This window comes from Falco naumanni, chromosome 10, assembly GCF_017639655.2.
Source record: "Falco naumanni isolate bFalNau1 chromosome 10, bFalNau1.pat, whole genome shotgun sequence".
Lineage (NCBI taxonomy): Eukaryota > Metazoa > Chordata > Aves > Falconiformes > Falconidae > Falco > Falco naumanni.
Window position 1 is genome coordinate 36,540,305 of NC_054063.1, and position 22,772 is coordinate 36,563,076.

The 22,772-nt window shown below is 43.4% G+C and overlaps 1 protein-coding gene across 2 annotated transcripts in view; it reads left to right on the forward strand.

Moving 5' to 3' along the window:
* Positions 1 to 22,772, forward strand: part of MMP24 (matrix metallopeptidase 24) — a 42,380-nt gene that overhangs the window by 3,897 nt on the left and 15,711 nt on the right. For both annotated transcript variants that reach the window (XM_040608694.1, XM_040608695.1), the window contains exons 3-5: positions 2,917 to 3,033; positions 5,028 to 5,332; positions 20,407 to 20,568. In XM_040608694.1, coding sequence (XP_040464628.1) covers positions 2,917 to 3,033; positions 5,028 to 5,332; positions 20,407 to 20,568 — 584 coding nt within the window. The remainder of the gene's footprint in view (positions 1 to 2,916; positions 3,034 to 5,027; positions 5,333 to 20,406; positions 20,569 to 22,772) is intronic.

Sequence of the window (22,772 nt, forward strand, 5' to 3'; positions counted from 1 at the left end):
AATTGCTCAGGCATTTGCTAAGCTGTTATTTCAGTCTGTTAAGAGTTTTGAGATTGCAGTTATGATTTTTTTCTGTCATTTCTGTCAGCATCATAAGCCCTGCCCCTTCAAAACGACTTTAGAATAAGTCAAAGTGTGAAGTAGGTGATTGAGAGTGACAGCTTCCTCTATTTAGGAGTCTTGTGAACAGCTTGGAGCCTGAACTGGGGAAGCAGGTGTGTCTGGATGTCACTGCTTTTGGACATTACCGGTTTTCTGCATGCCAAGCAACTGGAGGAACGCAATAGTCTACTCATAAACAGTGCCAAGTATAAATTTTGGTGATCCAGCATTATTGCTGCCCCCATTTAAAAAAGAAAAAGGGGGGTGGGGTGGGAAGAAGGAAGCGACCATAAGTACCTGAATCCTGCTTCATGTAATTGTCTCTTGTTGTTGTTTCTGATGTGATGTGTTTTCATAAATCCCCCGGAACACAGAAAGCGTTATCCAGACTATTCAGTAGAGAATGGCTGTCAAAAAGCTCAGCTAAAGAAGGTCAACGGCAGCGAGCTGCAGCTTTGTAATTATTTTGTGGTAGATCTGCCCTGCTGAGAAAAAAGAGGTGGCTGGACTTGTACCCTGGCCCATGTGATCAGACTGGAGCCCATATGTCGGGGAAGTAAGTTGAATCAGGGAACTGATCCAGATAAACATTCTCAGCTTGATACTAGCACGGGCTGTTGGCAACTTGTGTACTCCCTAGCTCTCATCAGGTAGTTGGGCTTTTTTACTGAGTCTGTTTCAGAAAGCGTGTGGCTGAGCTCTGGAACAAGCTGTGGCAGAATGTGGGGGTTCAGACAGGCCCAAGTGCAATGGAGTTGAAAGAGGAGTCGGGCAGCCGTGCGTAGCGTAACTGCCAGCAGCTCTGCAAGTGCTGGTGCCTTGGAAGCTTTGGCCCAAGAAGCCCTTAAAGCCCAGGATGCCGGTGTTGCAGCTCGCCTCCGGCACAGCCCTGTGCCCCTGCATTATGATGGAGCTGGCACGGGGACAGGGGGGTTGACTGTATGTGAGGGAATTAACTTTTGGGCGGGTCTCTGTGCAGTTCGGTGGGACTGATCGGGGTGGGGGGGGGTGTGTGGGGGTGTGGGGGGTGTGTGTGCTGATTTCCTGCAGCCCGCTTGGCATAGGGCAGGGGTTGGGAAGGGCAGGGGTCTTCATATGTGAAACAGATGTTGAGATGTGAGGAAACTGGTGATGTATTGCTGGTGTGTCAGCATAGATAGTACTGTCCTGGAAAGTCCTGGTGGCTTGTCCTACACATCCATGTAGGTTGGTAGCTCTCCCCTGTCACCTTTTTTGTCTTCTAGATGATACTAATAAAGATAAAACAGAAGGTAATTTTATGACTGTAGTCAGAGCCTGATGATGGTGATGTTCAGAGTACTGGAGTCCTCATGAAGCTCAGGAGATGAAAAACTAATTCACACTGAGGTTTGTGTAAGGTTATGCTAAAACCTCTGTACCATTTGATACAACTGAATTTTTCAGGAAATGTCTAGGAGAATATAGGCTACTATAAGCCTGACATCTCCCTAGAAGAGTGGTAGAAGCAATGCAAAAGGACACTTGGAAAACCACAGTGTATTGAGGTTGAATTAATATGGTTTTTCTAAAAGCAGACTTTAGATGTAACTGCTTTTCTTTGAAGGTGGCAGCAGTTGTGTGGGCAAGACAGATCTGATTTCTACAGGTTGCTCAGATTTCCGAAAGACATGCCATACTGATAAATGTAAGGTAACCTAAGTGGGGAAGATCTGTGCTAGATTTACTATATGCAGCTTGGGTTCTTGTCAGGTACAGTACAATATGTATAACAGTTTTCATTTGCTCTGTTCTTGGTGGAGAGAAGATGACAGGTGACCGCACTGAGATTTGTAAGAACCAGTAGTTTTTACATCTCAGAAGTGGACTAAGGAAAGGTCAGCTGCTTGGCTGCTGCGTGTGTGTGCTGTGAGAGAATGTTCTGGTGAGGCTGTACAAGTGTCCGTTTGGGTTTTTATTTAAAAGGTGTCCTGGAAGGAGGTCTTGTAAACCATCACTGGTGATGGAAAGACACTCTCTTCCTAAAGCTGTGGAGCTAATATTTTTGACAGATAATATGTACATTGTTAGACTCAAGCATGTGGGCACACATGTGCTACTTGCCATTGGCTGGCTGCAGGTGAAGGAAAAACATGCATTTGGAGGCTAAAATTGTCCTCCAGGTGCCCAGGGCTGTGGGGGAAGCCCTGCTGAGGAGATCATTTGGTGTCCTGTGTGAGAAATCTGCCAGGACTGGCTACGGTGCTCTTCTCGCGTGTGACCAGGCAGTGGCATGTTTCTGCATCCCATGTCCTGCAATGTGTTCCTGGGGGACCTAACAAGGTTTGGTGACTGTGACCCACAGACTGGAGTGATCTGTTCTGGCCGTTGTGTGAAAGGTGAAAGCCTTTGTCGTTATCTGGGAGGGTTGTGTCTGCAGTGATTCAGTCGTACCTAGTGAGTTATGAATTGGAGGTTTTTTACTGGCACGTGAGCACTTTAACAAATGGAGAGTGGGTAGAGTAGGTGGTAGGAGAGTCTGATCCCACTGCACGTGCAGTTTTGATCTGGGTCTCTTGTGGCATTATCATCATTAAGCTCTTTTCAAGCATAAGGGCCACTCGATCTGTATCTGTGTTTCCAAAAGGAAAAATGAATTCATTTTGGTGTGCTGAGGTGTGTGCATTGCCAGCAGAGGTGGGGTGTACAGCTCTGTGCAAAAAGCCTAAACTCAAGAGAGAGAAGACTGAGCCTTTCTTGGTCATCCCTCCGAGGTCTTCCAGTCACCCTCTGAGTTCTTTTGAGTCTCTTTTCAAAACTCTTTGTTAGGTTGCTTTTTCTTTCTTTCCCTTCCAGGTGGATGAAGAAACCTCGATGTGGAGTTCCAGATCATCCCCACCTGCGCCACAGCCGGAGGAAAAAGCGGTACGCACTAACTGGACAAAAGTGGAGACAGAAGCATATAACCTACAGGTATAGCCCCTTCCCTGCCCCTTTTTATTTGGGGAAAAAATTGTTCTGTACTTGTGTGGTATGCAAATTTTGGAAGTACTTTTGAAAACTGGATTTTCCCTGTAATGCCGAGCTGAGGCTTTCATTCTCAGAACATGGAGAGGGGGGATGCTTTCAGAGCACTGGAGTAACTGAAGAGTCTGTTCTCAATGATCAGTAAAGATGCCTAAATCCCAGCCATCAGTTGTGTAATTTTGGCAGGAAAAATCCTAGTAAGCCCCTTTCTATTCCCTTGGAAATCTAATGCTGTAGCTGTTGGATCATTTGTCGTCTTTAAGAAACCATTAAAGCAGAAGGAACATCATGTCTAGAGGTGCGATGCTTTCTCCCTCTACTGATTTGCAGCATTTTACTGAATATTTATTTTTGCAGATGTTTTACTTTTGCTCATGTAGTAGAAATCTTGCTTTTGTCCAGCCTTAGGCCTGCTGAGGCAATACGCTGAAGGTGGGCTCCAGGTGTCAGGTGATGATTGTTTCCCAGAGATGTATTTTCTTTGAGTCATTTAGGCCCTTAGCTTTTGAAAGGCAATTGCCAAATGCTGCCAGTGGAAATTTCTGACAATAAGAATGTCAATTCAAAGTAAAATTAACACCCCCCTCTAGCTGAAAGTTTAGCCTAGCCTTTTAAATTTTTTGGAGGGGGAAGGGAGGTTGCAGAGGAGTAAAAATTAGGAATGTAGACGTTAAGGAGAAGATATGGGTGAGCAAGGCTAAGACAGTGAGTTTGTGGTGAAGAGGCTGAAATGTGAGTGACCAGCATGGAGAGGGTGCCAGAATGTGTAGGAAGAAATATGATGGTGTGAAGGGAAAGAATCGGGGGCTGGGGCACTCTGTTGCTTCTGCTGAGAGCTCTGAATAGGAGGAAGGGGATTCTTCAGGTAACAGTGAAGGACCTGCAGAGACTGGAAGGAAGGACTAGTTCAAAGCTTCCACCAATAATAGTTCCTTCAAATTGTAAAGGGACATCTTCTTTTATGCAGAGATCTGAGAGTCAGATCCTGCTTCTAACCTGTTCTGGACCTTAGAGAAAACTGGTCTATAATCATATGAATCAAGTATATCTTGAGCATATGCGTAACCACGGGAAGCAGGTTGTCAGGCGGCTTCACTTCTGCCATTGTCAAACTAGCAGTTGTTTAACTTTCCAATTTCAGAATTTGTAGCCTGCCATTGAAGTGATAGGTATCTTGTTTTACCACTGGATGTGTTTCAGCTGTCAGTCATATTAAATTAAGCCAATTTCATTAAAGACTGGAAGTTGTTTCTATGACATAGGTATTTCATATTCCCCAAGCTAAGCTTAATAGGTCTTGAGTCTGTAATACGCACGCACAAAAACCACCCTAGGAACAGCACTTTCTAAGCTAAAGTTTACAATTATGGGACATTTATGTGCAGTTAAACTCCACCTTACCCACCCCCAAACTCTGTATCATCAGCTGACATGGACTGGGTTGCACAAAACTGGTAGGTCGATCACTTCTGGGAGCTCTTAAGTATTTTGAGTAGTCCTGAGAATGAAGCTGCTCATGTAACTAAGGTTGTGCAGTTTACTGAAAGGTTTGTTTCTCAAGAATTTTAGTAAGCCTTTTTCATACACTGGATTCCATTTTAGCGTAATAATTTCAGACAAAATCTGAATTTTTAAACTGAGTTACTTAGCTGTCTGCACCAAGATTTTAAAGGTTGTCAGGTTTTCAGAAAGTGGTAGAAGATTGACTAAAGAATTGGGAAGATTCTTATTAAGAAATGTAGCCTTCAGATCAGGGCTGTAGTTTTGTTGGTAACTTTGTTTGTAAGAACAAAACTTTGCATGCACAAAGTAGTGTCTGCAAAAAATAAAGACCCTTTGGAAATGGAATCTATGTAGGTGTGGCTATGTATTGGAATTATAATATGAACTCATGAATATATTCTGCAAATTTAAACCACCCTTCTTTCTCATTCACGCAGTGTACACAACTATACCCCCAAGGTTGGAGAGATTGATACAAGGAGAGCCATTCGTCAGGCATTTGATGTTTGGCAGAGAGTGACACCACTTACCTTTGAAGAGGTCCCTTACCATGAAATTAAAAATGACAGAAAGGAGGCAGATATTATGATATTTTTTGCTTCTGGTTTCCATGGAGACAGCTCTCCATTTGATGGAGAAGGTGGATTCCTAGCTCACGCTTACTTTCCTGGACCAGGAATAGGAGGAGATACTCACTTTGATTCAGATGAGCCATGGACCCTGGGAAATTCTAATCACGATGGTAAGAGTGCAGGTCATTTTTCAAAACAAGGATGAGTTGAATGTAGACACATGGACAGGCTCTCAACTAGAAAGTATTTGGGTAATGGAGCTTTCCCCTCCCATATAGTGGTTCAAACATTTTCTAAAATGTGTATTCTGTCTTAAGTGGGGAAATAATTTTATTAGTAAGCTTGTGACTCTGCATGCCTCTGTGTGAATGGTGAGGAGTGAACAGAAAAGTATGTGCTGGCTTTTTACGTCTCAAGATTTTGACCATAGTGGCTACAGAAATCATGGCTCTGGGAGGAAAAAGGTGAACAAGAGTGTTGAAATGTGAACTCCGTATCTCGTGGAATACTTAACAAGGGCAGTTAGTTGTAATGGTGATTAGGAAGTTGATAGAGTGAAGACATTTGAATGTCAGGTTGGTTTGATCCATATTTGTTTTCCCAGTCTGGGTATGGTCATAATTCCTTCCATCAGAGGTTTGGGGCTGGCTGATTTACTAAGGAAGACTGATGATTAGGTCAACTGGATTTTGTCATATTAAGCAATGAAGTCTGCATCTTTCCAGCTTTATCTTACTCCAATGGCAATGAGCACTTTCTGATCTATTGTCAAACCTTTGAGGATAGTGATGGCTTGTAAAAAGTTCAAGTTGGAAAACCAGAGTTTTACAGTGGCCTCATAAAATACCACACCAATTTCCACAGTCTTAGTAATTTGGGAAGGACAATATGTCTTTAAACTTCTAGGGATTCAAAATCACGTTTTGAAACGTTTTATAAAGATGAGAAATTTACTTGGAATGTAAATATGGCTTGATTTTTGAACTGTGTAAAACCATAGTAGTGTTGTGGCCGTGATGTCTAAGGACATACGCAGAGGTAATGTCTTTCATTAGATCGGTATAATTTGAAAAGCAGAAAAGCTTTTGGGCATGCAAGCCACCTTCAGGCCTGACCTGAAGGTGACAGCTTTCTTTGAGAATGGAATGCAAATTGAGAAAATCCCTCAGAGTTTTGAGTCTGTATTTATTAAGTCATCTTTGAAAGGAAACAGGGCTGGCAAGTTCAATGTGGGAATGCTAATTTGTGGGAAGGCAGAAATTATATACTTGTCTTCTCGGGGAAAGGGGAGTAATGCTTCCTGGCGTGTTTAAATGTCTAGATTGGATGTAGGCAGAGAGAGAAAGAGGCTATAGCCTGTGGGATGGAGAGTGGGGAGAGTGTGGAGAGTGTGGGAGGTTATGGTGTGGCAGAGAAGCAGTGTCTTGCTGTTTTGAAACGTTACGAATTTTTATTCCTGTGTTTGTGGCTGGAGGGCAGCCTTTGAGGATCAGGACTGCCAATCAAAGGCTGAGTTACTACCTTGCGAGAGCTGCTTTTGCAGCTGTTAGGTGTGTTTGTGCTTGGTCAGTGGTCTGTGCGAGTTCATTCTGGTCTTAGTTATTTGATCTCAACTTGGGGTGTGAGGGCGGCTTGTGGGCTGGGTACGACAGGGCAAGCCTGTGTGTGACACCTGGGAGCACTGGTGTCTGGCATAGGAGGTCCTTACAGGAAGGTGGAAGGGAAGGTTTTGACAAGTTGTACATGTTTGGGTTTTTTTTCTTTTCTCCTTTTCTGCACAAAAGGCTTCCTTCTGACGATAAGCTTAGAAGGGTTGGGAGGTAGCTTAAAGACTGGCAGGGATGGCTCCGGGGAAGATTTTCCACTGGGTAGGATGTTCTAACACAGTTAATCACTTTTTTGAAGTTTTTTCTGGTACAGTTTTTTAGGATGGTATTTGAGAACAACGTATACAATGGGTAGAGGGTCTTTTTTTTTTTTTTTTTTTTAATAAAAGCTATTTCTTATGGAGTATCCATGTGGCTCTTTCAAAAACATGATATATTTCTCTATGCTGAGTGACTGTCATGAGTAATGTCCTCAAAGTGCATGTAGTTGGTATTTATGGGGCTGGTGTGCACTCTGAGTGTGAAAATTGATGGAAGGGTTGAGATTTCCATTCTGGAGGATAAACACCATTTGTGTATTTGTTTTCAGATAAAGTGCTGCATAGACTGGGTGGCACAGTTATTTGAAAACTCTTTTAAAAAAAGTCACCAGTGAGGGTGTTGAGAATGGTGGGGTCTTATTTGTCCCCTTCATTGGGGGAAGCACTGATGACAGAAAGAGAATTTTGGTTTGGGTATGATGGGGTAAGCCTGTAATCAGAGCATTATAGATGAGTGTTAAATGCAAGGAATTTGGTTTTGCTTGTGTTCTTAGCCTTGGTATGCAAATATGACAATGTCCTGTCTCCTCACTGGATGCTCCAGGGCTTTTTAGGAGGGTTTTTCCTTCTCTTTCACTATTTCTTGTCATTGAAGCTATCGGCTAGCTCCAGGTTCTTGTTTATGATGTGTTTTACTTGAGGTGCTTGTAGCTGGTCTCCAAAGAGTTTCTTCTTGGTCAGAGGTTTCCTGCACTGTGACCAGTTCACTGCCTTTTTTTTTTTTTTTTTTAATTGGAAATAAGGTGTTAGCGAGGACAGTATTGTCTTTTTAACAGGAAGTATTTCTTCAAACATGCTCTTGCTTGTCCTTGTGATATGTCTTGTGGGGCAGTGGGGTTGTTCAGTCTGGAATTGAAGAAGTCTCTCAGTGAGAGAATAAAAATACCCTACCATGAGCTCAGTAGCAAAATTCTCATTCAGACACAAATAAGGAATTGTTTTGGCCATTGAGCATCTGTACACTGATTACAGAAACCTTAAAATAGTCATGAAGTAACAATAGTATCTTTACATCAACCTGCAAAGTAGCGCTATGTAAAATGTTCCATCCTGACAGGAACGTGTATTGGTTGAAAGGAAGATACGAACAATCAGCCTAAAAGCTCTCGTAGCATTGCAACAATCGTGAAGGTAAATCTCTGCTCGACAGAGTAGGATGCTGAAACTGGCACCGTAGGTCCTTAGGTTATTTGGCTGATCTATTCAGTCCATATAGTTTTGTTACAAACTAGTATGAACTGAAGCTTTTCTTTTGTTGGTCTACATCTGTCTTACTGTGTTGTGGCATCTGAGGAGTTTCAGTAAGTCCGTGTTTGGATGCAGCTGTCACACCACAAAAGAACTGTTTTGGAGTCTTCATTAGCAGTGCAAATTATATGGATAAAAGTGAAACATTTCGCATGATGTTTCATCCAGTCAGGAAGAAAGAATTATTTGAACAGATTTTCTGTGAAAACAGCTATCTCTGATTTGTACCTCAGGAATGTGATATATCCTGTTGATGAAAGCTTCTACCTTGTAAAGATGCTCTGTGGTAATCTGCTATGGTTCAGTAGCGATTTTATCACACCAGCTAGTGGATAGTTAGTTGAGATTTATATACTCATTATTGTTTTGCGTGATCGTTATAATACTGATTTTGCCCCCTGTGGACAGCAAGACCATTACCATGTCCTTTAAAATTACTAGTATAATCGTAATAGCTGTGATGCTGTTTGTTGTCTTTCTGAGACCATGGTAATAGGAGCACGTGCACCAACACTTCTGTTATCGTCTGCTGTGAAGAGTGACCCTGCCTAGGCTTTCAAAGTAAATGCAAAGCTTCCTTCCCCCTGGATGCTGGTTACAGTTCTGCTCATGCGTACAGTTCCCTTAGCTGAGTAATACTGTACTTTAATTCATGATAGCTGATTTATCATCTTAATTGTACTGCCTTCTCTGCCATTCCTGTAAGCAAGCTGTGTAAGATGAGTTTAGATGATATTGTGATGAAGATGTGTAGAACCAGGTAGGGAGTTGGAACTCCCGGAGCAGCCCTTGTTAACTGGGGTCATGGGGTATGGAATGCATTTGTTAAGTTTTCAGATGAGAGCGCAAGTGGGAACAGCTAGAAGCGTGAGGCAGAGCATTGGAATTTGGAGGGATCCAGGCAAATCAGAAGTGATATGGCAAACAATGCAACTGAAAAAGAGGAGGAGTGTGGCTTTACATTTAGAGATAAATCATCTATACAACCACACAATGAGGAGCAACTGGCATGGTCACAGTTGGAAGGTGCTCCTCAGCAGAAATGAAGGCAGCTCTTGGCCTTTGGCTTATCCCAGACTTGTAGCAGCAAGGGCTCCAGCTTATTAGATGTTGATGTATGGGCACTGGGAGGTAACTGAAGCTGGTGTTGGAGTCGTTGTCCTTTAGCGGTATGTGGTGTAGCCGTCGCAGGCCAGGCGGCCCCTCCTGGCTGCTCAGACACAGCACGTGGTCACTGGGTTACTGAGACTGCCCGCATCGACGTGCGTCCCAGCTGCTTGCATTACCAGAAGGGACACCAAAGGTGACTTTGCTCTACTCTCTTCAAGTCTTGGACTTTTTTTGCTTGAAATGTGCTGTAGGAACAGCCAAGCAAACTTTAAACCACCCATCTCAAGACTCGCAGCCACTGACCTATGTTGCTCGCTGTAGGCAGCAAAGCCTGTGCCTGAGGGAGGTAAACAGCCCTGGCTGTGCTGGGATCTCTTGGCTGCCTCAGGGTCTCCACTGGGCTCGGGCACAGAGGTGCTGCACGAAACCCACTGTTAACTGGCCAAATCAAGTATTGCCTAGCCTTTGTATGAAAATAATAGTTATATGTGTGTGTACCTCCCAACGACAGGTTGAAGAGGAATCCTAAGCGGCTGAAAGTACATTCTGTCAGTTTAGATATCCACATTGCACGTGGCTTCTCTTTCACTCCTCTGACAAGTCTAACATTTGTTTAAACCAGGTTAATTACAGGAAGTAAATCTTAATCTCCGGTTTAACATTTTAAATAGGATCAATAATAATCCCAGGCACATCTTCTTCGTGGTCTTTTAAAAGTAAAAGTCTTGCTGTTATCCATGTGGTCAGCACCATACCACTAAATACGTGGTGCCGGCCAACCCGCTGCAGATACTGGCTGCATAGCTGTGTACGTATGGCAGTATTAGCTGTTAGCTGTACTCTGTTGGTAGTGACAACACCTGCCCTGCCACTGTCACTGAGAATGGCAGTCCCTCTGTCTTACTGGTGCTGGTGCTAACGGGCCGCTTTCAGTGCCAAATCAGTGCAGGAGCTTCTGCAGGAGTTCTGGAGGAAAAGGGCCTGAACCACCTTCTGGGAAGGCTTCTGTTAGCCACAGAGGAGAGGAACGGGACAGTTTTTTCTTTGTGTTTCTGCCCCAAGGACTGGCACTGTTTCAGTGGGCATCTATCTGGACAACAGAGCAAGCACTCCTGAAGCCACCATCTGGACATCGCATATGTTCAGGAACCTGAGTGTGTTTTTCAGGACAGCCAAATACTGTCTAAGCTGACTCATGTGAGTGTTCAGCAAGGATCTCAAGGAGAATGTTTTGATTAGAGTAGCTAATTTTGGAGAAGAGTCTTACTGATAGCCGGTGAGCACAACAGCCAGTTGTGCCCGTTGGTAGGGGGCACGCACAGCTTTGTGCTGACGTATGATCTGCCAGCCAGTGTGTTCAAAGTGGTGTCTTCACTGGAGTTTTACAGCAGTATTAATGTCACAGACCTTCTTGATTCTTTTGACATGTGTATCCCTAAAGGGGGATTCTTTTGACATTTGTTCCTAAAGGTGGAATCGTCTCTCACCTCTACACTTACAGTGGAATCCAGTTGCACAAACAAAGGCATTTAGCCAAGCTTTGAGAGCCACTCTGCTGTCACAGCTTGGGCTGTTCTTGTTAGAAATCGGGTGTTAGAATCTCGTTAGAAATCAACATGAGGTTGAACCTGAATGTCCTGGTATTCTTTTTATTTCTGCTATAAGTACAATGTTCTTAAAATTGCCCAGACACCTACAGATTTTCTGCTGCAGCAGTGCCTCTGCTTGGTGTCTGTCCCATTTGGATCACTGACTCTTGCCCTGATCCATTTGGTGCACCTTGGGTGTCCTACAGAGGATATCCCATGCTTCTGTTACTTGTTGCCTTTACGGTCACGTCAAAGTACTTGATTCTGCTCACTTGTCTTGAATACTCCAGAAGACATTAGAGATAAAATATGGAAGGTTTCTTCTCAAAAGATGCAGTTACTAAGCAATGGCATTATACTTAATAGACTGTCTAGCTAGAACAGGTTCTTCTACAGACTATCTCAAGGAATAGGTGTGTGGCTTTCCCCGTTCAGATTCCCGAATCTTGGAGGTATGAGTGTCTGTCAGAGCCCTAAATAATTTGGCCTTGAACGAGAAACAGAACTCAAGTACCATGCTTTTTCTTTCTCAGCTTCTGAAAACTAGTTTGCAGACTAGTGCTCTAGGTCTCCAGTTAGACGCTTTAGCTTTTCGCTCAGTTTAAACTCTTACACAAGGGATTATGCACGTGCTTCCTCCCATCGCTGTCATGGTGTTCCCAGCACCTCTTTCTTCTCCTTTCAACCAGGGGAAGGTTGAAGTGGCCACAATGTGAACCAGGTAAGGGAACAGGTGTAGCCAAGCGTTTTTCTCTTGCTTTCTTCTGACCTGGTTTACCTTAGAGCCACCCCAGCTTTTGGAGTACCACCTCTTACTGTTTGCTCTATTTTTAACTGCAAGAATGTACAAGGTTGCTTGTACATTAATCACTAGATTAATCATGTAAAAATTGAGTGTACATTAGAATGTATTATATAACAGACCCCTAACAGTATGCAGTATGTGTAAGTAGGTTTGGCATTTTTTTACCTGGTCAGGTAGTTCTTTATTATCAAAGACTTCCAAATGTTTCTAGTCACTTAGGAAACATTGCTGACTAAACGTTCTTCTGTTTGATTTGTTTGATTACAGTTGTGATATTTCAGGTGGAGGGAGGGGACTAAGAGGAATGAAGAGTATCAGTTGTTGGGTTGGTTTATTTCTTTGAGATTTGTGTTGGTGTCTGCTGTTCTAGGTTGACTCTCTACTATTTACTTACAACCCACTTACCTGACTTGTACAGGTACAGTGCATGCTTGCCGAAAGAGAAAATGCATTTTCCCTTAACCTCTGTGCCTTCACCCAGCGTACTGCCAGCACTTGGTAGTCTTTTCTCCTCAATTAATTCACGTTTCCTGTACGTTTTGCCTTGCTTTCAGTCTTGTTTCTTTCTTATTTTACCACTTCTTTTCATTTTCTATCAAAATGCTGAGGCCAGCAAAGACAATCTACAAACTATCAATATAATGAGCAACTTGACAGCGCATGTACTCACAACACAGTACACACATAATCTTTGTGCTATTTGGCTGTTAAATACTTTTTTTAATTTTCTTTCTCTGATTTCTCAGGTATAGAACATCTCCACATCTAAAGAGTTTTGTTCTAACAAATGGCATTTTGAATCCATCATTATTTTTCAGGCTTCTGACACTGTTGTTGAAAAGGAACATCAGTATTTTTCAGAGTGAAAATCAGAGCTGCTTTGAAGTTACTCATGTGTCCTTTAACGCAAGAGACCTGTTACATGAAAGACTTTCATATAGATGTTGGAAGTCAAGTGCGGCATAAATTGTATTAAAATGTCAATTTATTCTGTCAGGCCTTTTTATGATACTTCACTCCATCAGATCATGCTAGATCATGTTAGCCAGTACTTTTGTTCATTAATGAAGACCAGTTCAGTATTTAGTCTCTAGAACATACCTACTTAACATCGGTTTCATTCTGTAACTGCCTGAGAGACTTGTTCCCATAAGCCAGAGTTCTCTAAAATCCCGGAGTACTCTAAAATAATTTACTAATGTTGAACCAAATCTGAGCAATCATATAGACACATGGTCTCAAGAGAGTAAAAAAGAAATCAAATCAGGTAGCTTAAATCAGTAACAGTTTGAGATTACATCCCTGTCACGTCAATCCAAACACTGAAGGCAAAAATAGAGAACTTGCAAATGAAAACTTTTTACAAAAGCGAAGTGAAGAGAGAAAGCCCACTGGCACACGTGGAAGACTTCTGTCTTCAGATTCTTCTTCTTCACTCCCGGACAGTATCTCTGTAAGTAGTGCTTTCCCTTGTTGTATATGCTGTCGTCATACACACATAGAAGTGGCATTATAGTAGTGCTGTGCTAGTGCAGTCTGGATTTTAAAGCTTTGCAGTATTTACAGTGCTAGTTTTTGATGAATTACATTAATAAGGATCACTTACAAACTCCACTTTCAAAACAATGTACTTTAAAATACACCTGATGTTCATGATGTTCTGTAAAGGAAATTACTTCCCATTGCTTTTGTCAGTAATTCTTTAATACACAGAGTATGAATACAGTTATGTAGGTATTTGGAATGCTATTGATTTCTGTGTAATCGAAGTAAAATATTTTACTTCTTTCCACAGAGAATGAAATACTGTTGAGTTTCATGTGAAGGAGACAGTAAGAATCAAAATGATGTGTCATTCCCTTAAAAAAGAAGAGAAAAAAAATCAACTGTAAAAAAGGCAGGTCACGAGAATCAAGGTGAGCCAAAATGTCTCTTTTTGCTGCCCTCCTTTGTAAAGCAGAAACAGATGATGTGAAACAAGCCAAAACGCAGCAGTATCTCTAATAAACTTGCTGTATTCCATTTGCTGAAAGGGAGAGGAGTAAAGTAACAGGCACTGAGGAAGAGAAAAAAATGAAAAATAGATGAATTCGTGAATAGAGTTTGCTGGTCATTGCAGTCAGAGGTGGACTGCAGCATCAGCAGACACCCACTACTCTAGATCTTGACATCACAACCAAGCAGCAAGCTTGGGAGTTGTTTATTTTTTTTCTCTTCCGTTTGTGAAGAAGAGCGGAGTTTTTTAACTAGTATTGCCTTCTCTACCCAAATCCACCAAGAATACTACTTTGAGGGGGCAGTGCCTCTTACATGCCAGTTCTCTTACTTCTCAGTCCTACTCGGTCCTTACAGCCCCATGAGGAACCTTCTGTGTCAGGGGAGGACAAAGACAGTAAGTCGCCTGTCCTAGGCAGAAATAAATCTCCTGTCCTAGGTAGAAGGCACCCTCTTTGTGGCAAAGAGCTACTCTCATAGCTTCCAGAACAGCACTTGCTCTGTTGCCAGTACCAGGAGTTGAATATAATTTCAACCTGGCTGACAAAAAAGAATCCCAAATAGCACAAGCTTTGTATCTGCACTGCCTGTGCCAGGACCTGTTTGGAACGTGCTGAGCCAGCCTTCTCACTGTTTCAAAATACTGGTTTTGGTTTGGTTTTGTAGTTGCCTTCTGGTTGTTTCACAGCTGGGTCAAGTATTAAATTCTGTCTGTAGACCCTGCTGTATTTTAGTACTTTTAAAAAATAAAACCACCAGCATAGCTGTTCAAGATTGATGGAATGAAAGTCATATCTACATTTTTCCATGGTTTTATGAACATTTTTCTTTACCATCTGTTCTACCAAATAGAGGAATGATATGCTAATATAGGCAAATATGAGTTTTAATTTTAGGGTTGGTAATTCTTTGGTATTGACTTGCAACCTATACTTGTGAAAAATCTTCCTGTATCTTTCAGCAGAACACTCTTACTCCATTGAACATCAGGCTGCTGAGCCAGACGAAGCAGTCACGACTTCCCCTCTGTCTGGCTGCTCACTCTTGCCTCCACATCACTCAGTCAGTTTTGGTCTCACTGTTCCAGAAAAATATTTTATACTTTTCCTCTGATTTTCTACAGGAAGTTGTCCTCATAGTGCCATCTGTGCCATGTCAGATAAAGCACAGCTTGCAACATTAATAGGTCTGTAACAGAAGTAACAGACCGAGTTAGCCTGCTGCCTTTCGGGGACGATATGGCAAGCTACCTGTCTTTCGTGATGGCTGGTAATACAATGCGGTTCTTTGTCCTTCTGCAGTCACTTGATCCCGTGGAGATCAGTTTAATGATGTGGCTGTGGTACAGTTTTTGTTAAGACTGCATATCACTCATTCTTTCTCTAGTGAGGTTGTTTAAAGACACTCTTAAGAGTTTTCGTAAAGTCCTCAAGATGCATCATATTCGTTGCTACATTTATAACGATAATAGCTTATGAACAAAATGAAGCTTATATTTTTTTAACATGTATTTCCTTCCTTTCTAGATAGAGAAGCTGTTTTCCACATCTCATTTGACGCAAAAAAGCAGTATCACCACTTCTTCAGGATCTCCAGAAGACTGAAAAACTTTCCTTGAGCAGAGCATGTTATAGTGTTGCGGAGGTGAATGGAGGAGTACAGACTAATCGCATGTTCTTCTGATTGACGGTTCAGACCTACCAGGTCTGAAGATGAAGGAGCCAAGGCATAGCTTAGAGTAGCCCTAAAGCTTCTTTAAGTTGTGCTTGGAAAATGAATGTCTCTACATGGCTGTTAGAGCGGAAGGGATCATTTTAGTGTATTTAAAGCATGTTTAGTTCACACCATCTTTTCTGTAATTACCCTAGGTGTGCTATTGTCACAACCAATGATCTGACTTCTTCAGTATCATTCTTACTTTAATAAAATCTCAAATTTTAACCTTCATATGTCTTTTTAGTAATGTCTGAGCAAATTGCAATACATAGATGTGTTAGCACAATAATACAATTCATAAAGTGTGAAACTAATACAAGAAAGATCAGTGATTCACAGTTACTTTTCTATTATTAATCAGATATACAGTATTATTTCTATTTCCCTTGTCTTAGGGCTCCGTCCTGGATTTACACTCCACTGTGCTAGGTGCTCTACAGAGTCTACCTACACTCATTACAGCTATATATATAGCTGCCATGCTTGGGGGTAAATACTAATAGTAGTGTCACAACATTGCCATAACAGCATCCCTGTGACCTGTTGCTGTAAACTGATAGGCATTTGAGTGGTTTTGCTGACCTGTAGCAATTGGATACCCTGTTATGCAGTGAGTTGCTTAGCCAAATAAAGAAAAGGTTTTTATATGGATTTTCATAATCAAAATGAACAAAATGTGCAAGGCACGTGCTAGCAATTTCACAAAGAAGAAATTTTCTCAGGATGTCTGTTACCTGATTTAACAGCCACTTTTCCAGCTGAAGATGAAAATCAAAGAAGCATGAGTGATGGAGTGTATGACTAGAAGGAAGATCATATATAGATCAGTTTATCTGTGACTACAGTGTTCTCTGTGTTGTAACAAAACCATGTGTTTCTTCCCTCTGCAGGAAAAGGTAGTATATTATAAATGATTCGAGAATGCTAAATAGAGCTGGTTTTGATATGTGATTATATTGCAATTTATCCTAAGTTAGCTCAATTGGTAATACATCAGCTAACGGGAGGTTTATTCTGAACACAAATTTAAATTAGTTTTAATTAAGAAAATGTAACTAAAAAGTATGTTTCAGGTTTTGTGTGTTTTGTGTCTGGTGTGTGTATGGGGAGTATAGAGCTATTAAACTGAATGTAAGATAAGCAGTGTATTCACCTGGTTTGGCATCATGATAGTGAGCGATGCTTTGTATTGTTACAGGTGTGTCCTCAGTTATAACTTTGGATTATAACATTGTTTTGGAAAACACATCAGCAACTTCAAAGCTAAATTAACTGTGTTCCTTTGTTTTAGCATAGCCCGTCAAGCTAGTTCACTCAATGAACCAACTTGCAAAACTACCCCCAGTTTTACAGGGTCATCCTCTCTCTGGTACTTACTGGTGGATTTTTTGGATGCCTCCTGAGAATCAGGAAGGAGAAAGCTCAGGCAGGTCTTTGACCAGACTGGTTTGTTTTGTACCAGTGGTGCAAACGAGGTAAAATGGTTGGATTTGTCTTGGGACCTTTCCCTGCACATGCAAAGCAAGGGTAGTCAGTTCCTTCTTCACCCTACTGTCCTACCCAGGCAGCTGCCATACAAGTTTTACTTCAGTCTTGGTCCTGGGAGAGAGCGTTGAAGAAGAAGTTAAGGAGCTTTATCTGATTGCCTGACCTTGTTTCCTGATGAGTAGCAAAGTATCGAGCGAGGCTGTTAGTTCTCTCTTCTGAATCTTGCTCCAAGGGGACAGGCGTTATTAAGAGTGCTGCTCAGACAAGAACTGTGGAGAACATGAAGGTCAGAGACCTTATTGCATGTTCAAGAACTAACAAGCAATTTGAGAGGTCCAGGCTCCTTTCTCTTGAAAGGATCTGTAGATCAGCTGAGTGGACAGCTGCCAAACAGCAGTGGGTAACGGTACAGAAAGAGTTGCCACAGCTCCAAGCCAGGGGCTGTGGGAGGAGAGAAGTATGCTGTCAGGCAATAGTTTTGTACCTTGACGTTTTCTTTTCAGAGCAAATCCTAGCCAGCATTTGAAAAGAAAATGAACAGTGTGTTCTTTTCCACGCTATGAAACTCCGTACCAGTTACAAAAGCAAAGGGAACTTCTTGTTTAAAAATGTTACTGGTGAAAACTGACCTCTCAAGAGAAATAGGATGATGAATCCAGAGCTGGGTTTTCAAGCACTCTGTGCTTACTGAATGATCTTAGACTTTTTTTTCTCCTGTCTCATCTTACAACAAAATGCATGCTGCCCATTTGCCCTCTGAGAATGACTTAGCTCTTTCAGAGTCGGGGACCCTCATGGAATACAGCAGGGTGGAGAAAGCAGATGACATGGGCATGTTGGAAGGATGAGAACTATGGATGTGTCTGGGAGGAGGCTAGAACAAAACAAGAAAAAGGTGAGGTGATGAAACAGTGGTGAGAAATCTGTCCAGAGCAGGGAGCAGGAGAGGAAGCTGTGTTTGCTAGCACCATCCTGCTGCCTTTCAGCAGATGTTTTGAGATGAGAAGCAACCACAGCACTGAGAATCAAGAGTATTTGTTGGGAACAAAGGAGCTTCTTGTCCTTTCTGTGGAAGTCGCTTCATTTCCTAGAAATTCTCTTTAGCTCTGCTTCATCTGTTCCAGCCGCCACCTCCCAGCGCATTGCTCCTCCGGTTTGAGTGGCCTCCTAGCGATGTACCCTCCCACGGGAGGACAGCTTTTCCACCCCAGCGTTGGCCTGTCCTCTGTGGCTGCGCTAGTACTGGGAAGGTTCGTTTCTGAGTGAGTCCCTTACTTTCAGATGCGAAGAAGCAGAGCTCCCCAGCCAGAATTTTTTTGTGTCCTGTGGCATCCTCGTGCATCGCTGTCAGTCAAAATGGTGTTTTAAAACTGGACGGCAGCAGCTGTTTTCCACACTTGTCTGTGTTTCCAGATACAGGTATCTCATAAGGATAACTAGGAAAAGGTGCGTTTCTGGTCAATAGCAGAAGAGCTGGTTGGCCTGACCACCACAGTTGTTGACGTAGTTCTTCAGGTATGAGTCTTCATCTAAGAAGGAAATTAACTCTATCCCAGCTGAAACCAGGACACCTATGGACTTTCATGTGTGAGTAGCAGTGAAAATTATGCTTTCTTGAGCATTTAAGTGATACATGAGAGTAAGTCCATTTAATTTGCAACAGGCTGTGCATCTTCTAAACTTAGTGTTTTTGAAAACCCATGAAGAGCGATCAGTCCTTAAGACTACCATGAAACTATTTAATGCATTTTTATACTGTGCTATTGGATATTTTATTGACTTGTTCTGTACACACCAGATTTTTCAGCAATAGATGAGAAAAAAATTCAGTAAGTCACCATTTGGATTTCCTGAATACAGAAAGTCTGGAATTTTAAACACACGTGGCTAAATTTTAGCCCACATATGGTTTTGGACATTTGTATTTGAACATTTGAAATGCATTGGTATATTGTAACTTGTCTTGCATATTCAGGTGCTTAGACCCTCCAACTGAAATGTTCAGACAACCGTTTTGGTGTGGTATATCATGACCAGTTGAGCAATCTTTGTTACTGACTTTAGGTGTCTGGAGATGCTGGCAAAGCACCCTGCTGTGAAGACTTGCAGACCCCTGAACCTATGCTGTCACATTTTGAGGGGTGACAGCAGAGAGCTCAGCTGTGTACGAAAACTGAACTTTGTTAAGCTAGGTGCGCTATGGAGGTGAGCTGCTTAAAGATGCTGCAAAGCAGCTGCTGAGCTGCCACTGCCAGCAATTTTCTCCCATGTCTGGGTTGCAAGTGCTCTTGGTTTGTGCAGTGCCCAAAAAAAAGGAGAAGCCTGATCCAGGTGGAGTTGAGGGCTCAGGCATTTTATTGGCATGGGGAGAGTCTTACATCTGTCCTTGTTGGCTGTGTCGTCATCCCTCACACAGCGTGGCCTGTGTCACCTCCCATGGCAAGGTGCCCTCACAAGGTAGGACATCCAGGGACCACACCAGATCAAGGAGATGAAGGTCCCAGATCCGTGGGACTGAAGAGGAGTGTGTGCCTGTAACGTAGCGTTGAAGGTACCCCTGCTTCGCACTGCTGCCACCTTCCAGACCAGACAAGGCTCCTCAGCTCTCTGTTTCCCTGCCAGGAGCCTGTCCTTTTTCTCTTCCTACCTCCTCCCTCCTGCCACTGGGATCCGGCCCAGCCTTTCCCGATGCGGCTCTGCCTCCTGCAGGGTGGTGCTACCTGTGTCACCTCGCGCAGACACGGCAGTGCCAGGAGTCCAGCAAAGCAAAAGCATGTTGAGGAGCCTGTGCTAGAGGAGATGGGCTTGTCCCAGGTATGACACATGCTACAGTAGGTGTTAGCCCTGGTCTTCTCTGTCCTTCTGCCTTGCCGGGTGCCTTACAGATCTCCCCTAGGATCTGGTGGTCCAGGTCAGATCAGAGCGTGGCAGCGGAGGACCCAGAAGTGGGGACAAAGCTCCCTTCCCACCACGTACCCTTGTTGATTAGCAGACTGGCAGCACTGTCACCTCTCCTGGCAGCACTGGGATAAGGACGTGATGGTGTCGGCCACTTTCTGTAAGCTCCCTGCAAAGGAGGCTACAGCCAGTGCCCTTTCGCTCCAGGCAGCTGCCTGTTTTACGTGGTCTGAGGGTGCTCGTGGTCACCGGTGGTCATGGGCTAGCAGCCTGCTGCCCACTCTGTGACGACGCCTGTAAAAGCTGTGCAGAGTTTCAGGACAAACCGTCTCCGGGAGCTGACCCTGTCACGGTACCTGCTGTGCGATAGGATAGCAAAGCATTTGCTTCTTGCTTTGTGAGTAACGGGGCTTGGGATTGCGTCAGGCTGCGGCGGTGTGCTAACCAGGCTGTGCCTTCCTCCCACAGGGAACGATCTCTTCCTGGTCGCGGTCCATGAGCTGGGTCACGCGCTGGGGCTGGAACACTCCAATGATCCCAGTGCTATCATGGCTCCTTTCTACCAGTACATGGAAACACACAACTTCAAACTGCCCCAGGATGACCTCCAAGGAATTCAGAAAATCTATGGTGAGCAGCCCTATCCACTCATCTCTTTACACTGAGCTCGAGCCTAGTGAGGCTTTTACAGCCACAGGAGGTGGCCACCAAATGCTGCTGCTGGGCTGGGTGTCCTGCCACGGCCGAATGTGGAGCCTTTCACTGCCCCTGAGCAGCGAGAGGGCTGGCTGGGTGGCACAAGGCAGGGTGACTAGACCCCTGAGATCTCGCTGCCGCTCCAGCCTTCGCTGTTCCCAGTATCAAGGAGCACTAGAAAGGGAACAACAGGCAGTCGCTGTGCCCAGGGTTTGGCCGTTAGGAACAGCCGATGCAAATAGAGGGGAAGGATGCGAAGAACAAGGAACGTCAAGGAAAGGTAAAAAGTATTTATGTGCTCAGGTTTTTTTTCTCTGTATATAGAAGGCAGGAAAAAAAAGTTTTATCTTTTTAGGGAACACTTCTTATTTGCATTGTTCTGCATCATGTGCCACAAAGAGATGGGCTCAAGGGAAAGAGAGAAAAGGAGGCAGAGGGATTATGGCAGACAACCAAGGGGTTAGCGATGATGTGGTACCATGTGGTGGGATCACGGGTACTGGGGTGTGAGGGCAGGGACCCCCAGAGAATTCCTGGGTGGAGGAGACTCTGGGAGCAGAGGGAAATGCAGGTTTTAGGAGCCACAGCCAAGGGGAGGCTGAGCTAGAAGATGCTAACGGCCACAGTCTGTGACAGCGCATGGAAAACAGGTTTTGTCAGACAATGCTGATTTCATTCTTTGGGGAAAGTATAAGTTGGATGGAGAAGTTACTTCATAAATATAGCATAGAGCAACTGTGCTGTGTAGCCATGCAACGTTTGCAGCTGCTTGACAGCTGGAGTCAGATATTGTGTCCCTGTAGCAGCAGAGCAGATATTGTATGAACTAGACCTGAAAAAAAAACTTGATAAGATGGTTGTCAGTGGGAAAGCTGGTGTTTCTAAGGGATTACTGCTGGGATCGGTGGCAGACCTGACACTAGTCAATGTTTGCACCAGTGATCTGCCAGTGAATTTTAAATTGCTGCTAATAGAATCTGGGCCAAGACCTGTAACACTCTAAAGCAGTACAGCAAGACTTTAGACATCTAAACTGTGTGTCGTTTGAGTCTGGGTTTTGTTGGGTATTTTTGAGACTGGAAGGAGATTTACTTGTTCAAATGTAGATGCCTAAATCTGTTTCTTTGCTAGCTTCCCTGGCTCCTGTCAGGGCAATGGGAAAAACCAGGCACTTGTAGAGTGCAATTCGTCCTCAGTGTAAGGCAGATATCTAAGTAAGGTCCAACATTTTAAATAAGGTGTCTTGAAGTACACCCAGGGGGAACTGGCTCTTCCCATTAGTGCAGCTGAAGATTTCTCTTTTTTGTTCATTGCCAGGATGAAGTTGCATTGGCGGTTGTCCTGTGGTATCATTTAATTGTGCATACTTTAACATAGCATATATACAAATACTCAGGATAATAAGAGACTCGGGATGGTTTTGAAATAAAGTTCTGGGGTAGTAAGTATTGAACTTTTATTAAATAATACACCTACGTTTTCATTTATGAAAGCTGCTAAAATGTCATTATACTGTTTCTGTTTTGAAATGTTAATTTAGTTCCTGTGAACTTTGACTAGTCAGAAAGAAAAAAATAATTTGTCACTGACAGTAAAAGTGCAATCAAGAAAAAATAGTGGCTTCTGTTTTCAGATACTTTTCTGGAAAGGGAGCAGATAAGGAATAGACAGCCATGCTTCTTCGTACTTGTGGTTCACGCAAATACCAGCTGTGGCTGAGCTGGGGACCAGCACTTCCCCAGCACAGCTTGGGCAGGGACCCAGTGCCCAGGGCGGAGCTGAAATGGGGCTCCGGACCCTTGGGTGGGCATGGAGGTACCGGGTGATGCTGGTCAGGGCCCTGGCAGTTTGTGAGAGCCCTGCACGGCACCGGTGCACAGCTGGGACAGGATTGCTCGGTGCTGTGCTGCCTGTGGCTTGGCAGCACCACTGCTACACTTCCACTTATTTTTTCACTCATACAGTGATATTAAACTTTAGCCATGCTCTGTGTTAAGATTCTCTGTATGCAGTATAATATGCTTAAAATTTTAACTTGGCTTGAAAGAAAGGAGTGTGAATTAATTGCTGCCTGGTGCAGGTAGTAATTAGGTATTAGTTGATTGACTATCATGGAATCACACAAGGCTCTATCAGAG